Below are 11,419 nucleotides of genomic sequence, written 5' to 3'. Positions count from 1 at the left end.
ACTTGACCAAGTTCAGAATGGCATTCCTGCTCTTTCTTTATTAGGTCTTCAACACACATGGTGGTTCAATGTTTTAACTGACTAATGTTTGTCCTCTTTACCGGTGAAATAGTCATTGAAATGATGTGGCTATATCAAAAGGTTTTTGCTAAAATGGCCCATCAACATCAATGAATGATGTAGATTTAATTGGGTTTTCTGTCCATAATATAACTTGAGGTAATCCAAAGTATTTTCCCATTGTTTTTTAAAATGTAATTTATCTTGTTTTTAGTAATATTCTTATTATAAAATAACAAAAATGGAGTCACAAAATGTCTCAATTGACAGTATGTCAACCAATCAGCTGAGCAGCCTGAATTGTTTGTCACCTTTTTTCTTCATTTCTTTGAACCATACCATTTTTCAGTTCATCGAACCAGGGGGCTCGAACAGTTCTCCGTTTCTTAACAGGTGCATGCTTGTCAACAATTGGCAAGAATAATTTCACAAATACTCCAAGTGCTGCATCTGGTTTCTCCTCCTTATACACATCAGGCCAACAAATGTTTTTCATCTTAAACAAGAGTCCTGAGAACATTTTGTATGATCTGTTATACATAACTTTAGACCCTGCCTTTGGTACTTTTGGCTTTCCTTGTTATTGCCACAATGTTATGGTCACTACAGCCAATGGGAACTGATATTGCTTTGGAGCAAAGCTCTGCAGCAGTGGTGGAGATCTGATCAATACAAGTGGATGTCACAGATCCAACACTATTGGTTTACACTCTAGTTGGTTGAGTGATAACCTGGGTCATGTTACAGGCATTAGTCACAGTAAGAAGCTTCCTCTTGAGAGGACAACTAGATAACCAGTCAATGTTCAGGTCACCAAGGAAATCAATTTCTCTGTTAGCATCAGAGACCTTATCTAACACATACATATTAGACATGGTGTTGAAATAGTGTTACATTTTCTCTCTCTCTCTTTCTCTCTCTCTCTCTCGCTCTTTCTCTCTTTCTCTCTCTCCTCTCTCCCTCTGTCTATTGATCTCTTCATTCACTTTCTTTGGTCTATGTGTCTAATTTCCTTCAGGCATCGTGAAGTTGGCTGCGTTGGTTTTGGTCTTTTTCCTGGCAGTTTTCCTTGCCTTCCAGCTGCTGGAAATTAATATGGACTTCAATTTGGGGAATGTGTTTGGTGAGTGGTTACAGGTGTTTTCCAGTGTTGTAACTGTGCATATCAATCTATTGCCTGATCTTGCATGGAATTCCAAAGAGGAATCACTTAGTTTCAAAAGCAATTATTTTGAATACATCTCTCAATAGATAGGATTAATAATCTTCATCAGGGATTCTAAATTTAGGCCTTCAGAAAAACCTTTGTGTCTGCATACGACACCCCTTAGTCTCTGGCCGAAGCTAAATTCACACTACGCAGACAGGAAGGCTTTGTTGTGTCTGCATACGACACCCCTTAGTCTCTGGCTGAAGCTAAATTCACACTACGCAGACAGGAAGGCTTTGTTGTGTCTGCATACGACACCCCTTAGTCTCTGGCTGAAGCTAAATTCACACTACGCAGACAGGAAGGCTTTGTTGTCTGCATACGACACCCCTTAGTCTCTGGCTGAAGCTAAATTCACACTACGGAGACGGAAGGTGCGTAGCGCAATGTTGTTTTTCGTCACAAAAGGGGTGGCTCCTTGTAATACTTTCTTGCATTCGGGCGTACATTTGTACTACCTGGAAATTGAGACGCTCGGTATCATTCCTTCTGCAGCCGTGGGGGCAGTGTTTTCTCTCAGTTTCTTGTTCTGATCTACAGGTTATTCATTAAAGTAGCCCATTTTGTATTTGTAACCAAATATAATCTCTGCGACTGTTCAAACAGTAAACCAAACAACAAGAATCCACCCTCTCAAAATGTTTAGTTTATTAGTAATAACCAGTGATTCCAGGCTATTGTGAAGTGGTAGAACCGGCTTTAGCCAACTAGCTAGCCATGTGCTTTTATTTTAGCTGATATCTGAATGAGTACACAAGCAGGATATCAAACTGGGATAATGTTTTAGGTTGCACCAGCAAGTAGAATGGTATTTGCTAGGGCATGTTTTTTAAAATGATAAATCTGATTTCACATGGAGATGGGGGATGCTAAAAGGCCTGGCTAGCTTGCTATGTTTTTAGCCAGGCTAAAGACAGATAGACAGATTTTGTGCAAAGCTCAATGTTTTAACTTTCTTAAATAAGGAACTCATGAGCTCACAGGCTAATGTCATAATGACATCTGAAACTCGAGTCTAACTTGTCTGTTTCTGTCCCTCCACAACAGGGTCTATGCCTGTAGAGGAAGGCCGTAAGTATACTTCAATAACTTCTCCTGTTACATCACTTTAACCTAATTCCTGATTCCCGCAATCAATCAAGTTACATTTCTTTTCTTTTCTTCTCCCCGTGGTATTTGATAATCAGGGCTGATCTTCTCTTAACAAACCATGGCAACACCTTACCATGTATGCTTATGTGTTAGGAGCAAAGTAGTTAATCTGTGTGTATTGTGTAGTTACCACCTGGCCTGCTGAGTGCTATGTAAATAGTCTGATTTGTTCTGTAGGTGTGTGAGTTATATTGTGCGTGTGAGAGATTCAAGCTGTGTGTGTAATAGTAGACTGTGTTTGCAGGGCCTAGATATGTACGTGTTCGCTGATATTGGGTGTGTGTTTGATGGGGGGGGGCGGGGGGGGTTGCTAAAGTGTGTTTGTATTGTATACTCTATTTGGAATTCCATTCACAGCTACCAGACTGGACCGCTACAAATGTGGCCTCTCCAAGCCATGTCCCGAGGGACACTTCTCCTTTAAGATGGCCAGCGGAGCAGCCAGTGTTGTGGGTCCCAAAATCTGCCTGGAGGACAACATGTAAGAGACATGATAGACCTATATTAACAGTACAAACAAAAACCCACCCCCTCTCAACCTATAATAACAGTACAAACAATGACCCCCCCCCCCCCCCCCCCCCCCCCCTTAACCTATACGCAGGGGCCTAATTAGAAACAAGTATTTTAAATAAGACATGTTTTATCCCCCCCGCACAAAAAAAGAACCTTGCACTTGACTTTTCCTACTAGCACTGACTACTGATAACTACTTTTTATTTTGAAAGAATTTACAGCACTTACTATGACTGTTATGTGGTTGTCTCAACTGACTGTCTTAAGATGAATGCGCTAACTGTAAGTCGCTGTGCATAAGAGCGTCTGCTAAATGACTCAAATGTAAACATCTATTGCCAGGTAGAAATCTAGAGTGCAAGGCTGACACAATAGGATATTCTACAACACATTTATCTATGTCTGTTCTACAGGATGCATTTCTCTACTTATTTTATAGATTCCTAGACAGACTAGCGTAGACCGGTATGAACTATATCGTAACTGAGGTGGGGATTCAATTTAAACATGCCTGAAGCAACCTGTTGACTGTTAACCCTCTATTTAATTAACTGTTGACTCTTGTGGCATTCTGCATCCGTGTTATTGAAATCCAATTCCTCAGGCATTGCTACATGGGAATCGCTTCTGGTTAGGAATAAGTCTTTTATTTTTGTGTCGACGCTATATGACTAGGGTGTGACAAGTCTCAGTACAGTGGTGAAGAAAGCCACACGACCAGGATGGGACTAACCTAACCACAAAGTACCCAATAAAATAGATGCAGGCTCACTGTCACATAATTCTTCATTTGTCCTTTCAGATTGATGAGTGGCGTCAAGAACAACGTGGGCAGAGGAATTAACATCGCCCTGGTTAACGGTAAACTAGCCTTGTCACTGCTACATACCATAGACAAACAGTACTTCTCCTTGTAGTCAAATCGGTTGTTTTACATGATTACATCTGTGAGTAATATGACATTTGAAAATGACATCTGGTGTGTGAAACATTTACTTTGTTCAGGGATTGGCAGCTCGAGTCCTTCGAGGATGTGTAGAATGCATAGATGGCTGTTAGTGCTGGGCTGGAACAAAAGCCTGCATAAACATGGCCCTTCTGGACTGTAGTTGCCCATCCCTGCCTTCGTTAACTACTTCAATACTAACCCGTCCATACCGCTGTTCATATACACTGAGTGTACAAAATATTAAGAACACCTTCCTAATATTGAGTTGAACCTCCTTTTGCCCTCAGAACAACCTTAATTTGTCAGGGCATGGACTCTACAATGTGTCAAAAGCGTTCCACAGGGATGTTGACTCCAATGTGTCCCACAGTTGTCAAGTTGGCTTGATGTCATTTGGGCAGTGGACCATTCTTGATACACACTGGAAACTTGGTGTGACAAACCCAGCAGGGTTGCAGTTCTTGACGCAAGTCGGTGCTCCTGGCACTTACTATCATACCTCGTTCAAAGACATTTCAATATTCTTCTCTTGCCATTTCACCTTCTAAATGGCAAACATACACAATCCATGTCTCAAGGCTTAAAAATCCTTATTTGACCTGTCTTCTCCCGTTCATCTACACTGATTGAAGTAGTATAGTGACATCAATGAGGGATCATAGCTTTCACCTGGTCAGTCTGTCATGGAAAGAGGTGTTCTTAATGTTTTGTACACTCAGTGTAAACAGTACTTTCCATTGTCGTTGAATGTACTATAATTCACTATTCATGATAGGAGTTAGCCTGTGAGTGTACATTACCTTGTCGTGAACAAGTTGTTTGTTCTCCACAGGAAAGACAGGGGACCTCATCAAGACAGACTACTTTGACATGTGGGCGGGAGGTGAGGCCTTAGTTTCGGTTAGATTTCCTGTGTTGTTTCCGTGTCATGGTGTGTCTCTTGACTAGGCAGGCGGACTAGGCAAACCAGTCTTGTATTTGTTGTGTGGGCAGATGTCAACACGCTCATCACATTCCTGAAGACTATTGAAGAAGGATCAGTAGTGATGATGGCCACGTTTGACGATTCGGCCTCAAAGTAGGTGTTCCTAACTGCTGATATTAAAGGAGTAGTCGCCAATTACTGATGTATAACAATGGTGACTAGGAGAAAAGGTTCAAGGAAAGAGTGGTTGGTAGAGATATTTAAGTGTCTAGTCTACAGACTCTCAATGACATTTCTAGCTGTGTATTCACTAGCAAACGGGGAGGGACTACCTGAACTTGTCCAATAAGAAACGTTTTATTTTTGTGTTGAAACATTTTGCTACGGTGTGCACAAATGAATACGACCCTGCTTTGCGGTCCACAGGCTGAACGACGAGTCCAAGAAGATGATTGGGGAACTTGGCAGTTCCAGCATCAGCACATTAGGCTTCAGGGACAACTGGATCTTTGTGGGAGGCAAAGGGATCAAGACCAAGAGTCCCTTTGAGCAGGTAACTTTAACCCCCCCCTTTTACATCTTTATCCTCCTTAACCTGGTTTGTTCACATTTTTTCTTTCTGGTCTGTTCACATGGGACTTTTTCACCTCTCCCCGTTGAAATATCATGGCTTCAGTGAAGCATAACTGAGAGAACTTTGTCTATAGAAATATAGTACCTAGAACACACCATTTATCATGATACAGACTCCTTTTCCAGGCCTGTCATAAAGAGTTGTGTGTGTGCTCTTCTGCTTCAGAAATGGACGTGTTTTATATTGGAGTCAATACAATGACTTGTAAAACCGCATCGGGATGTCATCGTCTACAACCCTCAGACTCAACTCTGGAGCGCCAAGCCAGTCCCACTGCATCTTTTCATTGTTCCCCTCTAATCAGGGACTGATTTAGACTCGGGACACAGTGTGTGTGTGCAATTAATTATCAGGTAGAACAGAACCAGCAGACTCCGGACCTTGTAGGTTAAGAGTTGAACACCCCTGTTTTACAACGTCACAGATGTCATGGGAGGATTGATCACCTAGAGAGGCAAGGTGAAATATCCCAAATGGAGCTCGATAAAGCCAGAACAATCTACTTGTTGAGCATAGCTCTAGTCATCAGTCTGATGTGCATGGTCATCACTCACTGTTCAGTTCGTCACGGTCCCGACATCAGCGTATAACTATCCTGCAACAGGGCTATTTGACGCGAGAATGCACTCCAACGTGACGTTTGTTTGTAAACTAAAAAATTGCTCTATGAGATATGTAAAACACAGCCGCTCCATGATTTAGTTTTCATTCTTTACAGTTCTGAACTATTGATTTCATGATCTGAGTTACTCCAGAGAAGACAATTTTGAGAGAACTGTCTTTTTACATTTCCATCTGACCCTTGAACATGTTGTCCCAGAGGGAACAGGCACTCCTTCAATATTGTCTTTCCATCCTCCCTTATGTGTCCTTGGGACATTGTTTGTGATCGCTGTGCCGGTACACACACAGCCTTATCAGACAAGAGGGGCCATGCATTGTGCTTCCCAAATGGCACCCTATTCCCTTTGTAGTGCACAAAACACTTGCATTATATAGGGAATAGGCTGACATTTGGGATGCTGACATTGGGTCTAATCCAAAACCTCTCTCTGCCTCTACAGCACATAAAGAACAACGCCGACACCAACAAGTACGAGGGCTGGCCCGAGGTGCTGGAGATGGAAGGCTGCATACCCCAAAGACAGGAGTGATCTTCTCACTTGAACCCTCGATCGGCCATCTCCTGTTCCCTTCATAGCCGACCCCTTCACGCCTTTGGTTGCGTCTCCCATTCTTCTCTTCAAATAGTGTACTTGCACACTTTCCTATGATGGCTCTAATAATGGTTGAACCTCCCTCCACCCAATGCTAACACCAACGCAGCATTTGTATTTTAGAGACTGTCCCTCTGCGTTGCAGCTGTCAATGTTTGCAGCAATCGGTGTTTGACGTCAGGGAGCATCCTTGTATCTTCCTGGGTTTGTGTGTGTCAAGGTATTGTCTATTTATAGAAAGAGGAATGGAAGGGTAGCTGGTATGGCAGAAATTCCTGTTATTGGTTATTCAGCAGAATGTACCAAGATCACTGTGAAATTTGTAAATAGAACTACAAAAAAAGTAACAACATCTGTATTGTAATATAAAATTTTGGAAAGCTATATGGCTTAAGATCCTTGTTACTTAAGAGTGAATTTATATTATAGCTTTTTATCTTTAGTGATTGGTCTTTTTTTAAATTGTTAGTTTTTGTGTGGTTTGGGAGTGGAATGAATGAGGAGGCATAAAGCTAAAGCTTGTTAGTGGGGATTTTGTCTTGTGTGCATCTTCCTTGGATAGAATGGGAATTGTTGGTTTTGGATGGGGGTCGTGTACGTAAGTGTTTCAGTAGAAATCTATCCATATTTTAGGGAAATATTTAGCTGGTTTTGCTGATTTGATAAACAAATCACTTGGGATTTTATTGGCACCTTGACGGCCTTGGACAAACCATTCAAGAAATAGATTGATACATTACAAAGATGACTAGGTTTTGATTTTGTGGCTAGATCTTACTTTCCCCAGTATCTCTGGTGTACTTTAAAGACTACTAACTCTCTGCATCACATCCCTTCCACTTGGCTGTCCTAAAGCTTTGATCACCTCATTGCGACTGACTTTTTTGTTCTTATCATATAATGCAAGAACTGCCTAGGCTGAAGCTCATAGCTTTTAGCTGAGTTACTGCTGGCTTTTGCCACATTGCATCATGTGGATCTTCAATGAGCGGTCTCAGTACCACTACCACTGTTCATTAGCTGTGGTCATATTAGCTACAATTCAACACAGCTGTCATTTTGTCACACTTGGAATGGAGTAAGCTACATATATAAAAAATAATACATTTGAGGTTTTATTTAACTAAGCAAGTCAATTAAGAACAAATTGTTATTTACAATGAAGGTCTACACCGGCCAAACCCGGACAACGCTGGGCCAATTGTGCGCCGCCCTATGTGACTCCCAATCACGGCCGGTTGTGATAGTCTGGAATGGAACCAGGGTGTCTGTAGTGACTCCTCAAGCACTGAGATTCAGTGCCTTAGACCGCTGCACCACTCAGGAACCCATGGATTGATTCAGTGGATTAATTCCTGTTCTGTGTGTGAAGTTGAATCCATTGGAAGATTATTGCATATGCAATTATGTCATGTGCTTTAACTACGGTAACAGCTGGTGCTGAAAGCAGCACACGTTTCAGAGTGTAATGTAAAACTCTTGTTGCCTGAAACATCTCACCTCGGTCTCCTAGTTGGTTCAAAGGACAACACTGTCTGTTTTTGGTCAAATGGCAGGAATACAATCCTGGTTCCAGTTCTGTTTGCGTTTAGGGCAGTACATGTAACCTAACACAATGTGATTGTGGAGGCTATTTTGAAACCTGTTCCCCCATCCACTTGTCTATGGAGTCATTGAAGGATTTCCTCTTTTGTCTTGACATTGGCAAGATATTTTAACACAATGAATGACATCCTCCACATTGGCTTTTAAAAAAGATCTGTGTTCTGTTTTTTGGTTTCATTTGAAAACCTTGAGTGAAGTGAAAAGGCCAAATCGATACCCCATCGATGCCATTCCAAAAACAAGTCTGCCCTTCCTGCTCTTAATGGAATTCATCCCACCAATGTGCCTTGTCTGACTTACAAATCCATAGACAGTCTGATTTACAAATCCATAGACAGTCTGACTTACAAATCCATAGACAGTCTGATTTACAAATCCATAGACAGTCTGACTTACAAATCCATAGACAGTCTGATTTACAAATCCATAGACAGTCTGATTTACAAATCCATAGACAGTCTGATTTACAAATCCATAGACAGTCTGACTTACAAATCCATAGACAGTCTGACTTACAAATCCACAGACAGTCTGACTTACAAATCCACAGACAGTCTGATTTACAAATCCACAGACAGTCTGATTTACAAATCCATAGACAGTCTGATTTACAAATCCATAGACAGTCTGACTTACAAATCCATAGACAGTCTGACTTACAAATCCATAGACAGTCTATGTAATATTCCCTATTTCTGCATCTACTGATTTGTTAACCATACATGTTGTTGTTGCAAGGGAGTTAAATGGGGGATAATTGTGACTCATTTTGTTGCAATGTCTTACACCTGTGTCATGAAACATTTCAAACAACTTACCATTCATGAGTATGATTAATAAAGCTCAACCTGTCTTCATTGTATGTGTGACATTTATTTAGACAGAAGTCCTGAATTTGGAAAGTATTTCTCTCAATGCCTTTAACATCTTAAATCCTATATGTTGGCAGGAAGTTGACTTGATTTTAGGGCTGAAAGGAGTCCATCCGTCTTCTTCACCTGTGGGGTCCTATGAGGGGGTGCGGAGGCATATTTCTGTCTGTAATAAAGCCCTGTTGGTAGGGAAAACTCATTTTGATGGGCTGTACCTGGCTCCACAGGGCCCTTGCCCAGTCATGTGAAATCCATAGATTAGGGCCTAATGAATTTATTTCAATTGACTGAATTCCTTATGAACTTTAACTCAGTAAAATCTTTGAAATTGATACATGTTGCGTTTTATATTTTTGGTCAGTATAGTCATCTGCATCAATCTGGCTTGTTTTCAGGAGGTTGCGTCATACTCCATGTTGCAGATGGAAATGGCATGAATAGATATAGCTCTTTGTTTTGTTAAAGTGACACTGTCTTTTCTACATAGCCTAATGTTTCTAAACTAAGAACATTCCACAAGGTTGTGTCGTGATTCTATTATAAAATAACCTATTCTCTTTGCAAAAGGTCAGCAATAATTTACCACCTGGTTTTTAATAAGAATTATAAACTGGGTGGTTTGAGCCCTGAATGCTGATTGGATGACAGCTGTGGTATATCAGACCGTCTACCACGGGTATGACAAAAAAAATATTTTTACTGCTCTAACTATATTGGTAACCAGTTTATAACAGCAATAAGGCACCTCAGGAGTTGGTGGTATATGGCCAATATACCACTGCTAAGGGCTGTATCCAGGCACTCCATGTTGTGTCGTGTTTAAGAACAGCCCTTAGCTGATATTGGCTATATAACACATGCTTCCGGGGCTTATTGCTTAAATACATGACTGACTGTGGCTGTTGTTGGCATGTATTTTGAATGCATACTTGTACACAATGCATATCACATCTACACACCTGTGTGGTTTCCACGCCAACAATGCTCTAATCAGATCACTTGCAGGTCATGTACGTGATGTTACTTACATTTACATTTAAGTCATTTAGCAGACGCTCTTATCCAGAGCGACTTACAAATTGGAAAGTTCATACATATTCATCCTGGTCCCCCCGTGGGAATTGAATGTTACTGACCTTGCGCCCAACCTCTGTATTGTTAGGATCGTACGAAAATCCATACCTGGCATGAACAAATCTTGTGTTGCAATTCTGATGTACAGTAATACCTTTCAGAGTTTTGGCAGTTTCATCTCACCAACAAAAAAAAGTACACCAAACGGCCTGCGAGGAGTGATACGTGAACAAGCACAACGCAGTATAAAAGAACAGGGAAACCAGAAAGATATCTTGCACATTTTCAAGTTAAGTCTCCATTCTCTATTATTCGTCAGTTTGAGTTCACATTTAGGTAGCTCATGTAATGGATGTGTTTGCCAGGGCAAGTCTAGATAGTGCTATCTGTATTATGTCTACAACAGTGAAGTTTCAGTCTGCTAGGTTTCTACAGCATGGGCACTCAAAATATTATTTTATAGAATATTTTGAAATGTATTTCATCAATCAAAATCTTGTCATATCATATTCTGTAGGAGTGGTTAATATGAATTTAAAATAATTTGACATGATTTATATGAATCGGGTCATGAACATATGGATTTTGAAATGAACAAGGGAGAGGTTAAACCTAGGCTAAATCTGGCATCAGCTTATTCCCTCCCTTTACAATAACTCTGTTGCAGCGGTCTTAGGCAGTCTCTGTATAGGCTATCCCCTCCATCGTGACACTGCTGCCCAAGTCAAGAGGTTGTGATTTCCATGCTGCACCACAGCACCATGCGCCTTCGGAAAAGCACCGCTCAGTCTCAGAAGATGCCCTTCTGGAGCCATGCAGCCATAGAGTCATACCGTAATGTAGGCCTATTTGTCTACTAGCCAAATAAAAGGCAGCGCATGCATGATGCGTGCAACTCATCATTCCAACATATTTGAACATTTAATTCATCCTTCATTCAGTCAGTCAGTATGTCATCCATTCAGTCATTTGTCTGAGTTGCAATAGGAACTGAATCAAAGCAAAAAGAACAGTCGTATCCGTTTGTTTATTGAAATCCATGTGTGTATTCAAATTAGATGTATCTCCAAAGTTCTTTAGCCGATCACTTTAATAATTCAATCTTTAATTTAGGCCAACCCAAATAAAAAATAAGCCTTCAACTTGTAAGCATATAACCTCTAAATAAATGTTAAACAAAATAGTTGAAGCAATACAGTGGCGGA

The 11,419-nt window shown here is 40.9% G+C and overlaps 1 protein-coding gene across 1 annotated transcript; it reads left to right on the top strand.

Moving 5' to 3' along the window:
* The first annotated feature begins 1,047 nt into the window (after positions 1-1,047).
* LOC129865151 (protein FAM3C-like) lies at positions 1,048-9,125 on the top strand. Its single transcript, XM_055937661.1, has 8 exons — positions 1,048-1,183; positions 2,318-2,341; positions 2,780-2,903; positions 3,741-3,799; positions 4,720-4,770; positions 4,881-4,965; positions 5,239-5,365; positions 6,511-9,125. The coding sequence occupies exons 1-8, from the start codon at positions 1,156-1,158 to the stop codon at positions 6,598-6,600; spliced, it is 588 nt and encodes a 195-aa protein (XP_055793636.1). The 5' UTR covers positions 1,048-1,155; the 3' UTR covers positions 6,601-9,125.
* Positions 9,126-11,419: the final 2,294 nt, after the last annotated feature.

Source organism: Salvelinus fontinalis, chromosome 11, assembly GCF_029448725.1.
Source record: "Salvelinus fontinalis isolate EN_2023a chromosome 11, ASM2944872v1, whole genome shotgun sequence".
Classification (NCBI taxonomy): Eukaryota; Metazoa; Chordata; class Actinopteri; order Salmoniformes; family Salmonidae; genus Salvelinus; species Salvelinus fontinalis.
This window is presented reverse-complemented; position numbering and strand designations above follow the sequence as displayed.

Excerpts from the sequence above, each read along its gene's own strand:
- LOC129865151 (XM_055937661.1), top strand. The coding sequence starts at position 1,156 with ATGGACTTCAATTTGGGGAATGTGTTTG. Across the intron at positions 2,904-3,740 it reads ATCTGCCTGGAGGACAACAT|ATTGATGAGTGGCGTCAAGA; the intron begins GTAAGAGACATG and ends TTGTCCTTTCAG. Across the intron at positions 3,800-4,719 it reads TAACATCGCCCTGGTTAACG|GAAAGACAGGGGACCTCATC; the intron begins GTAAACTAGCCT and ends TGTTCTCCACAG.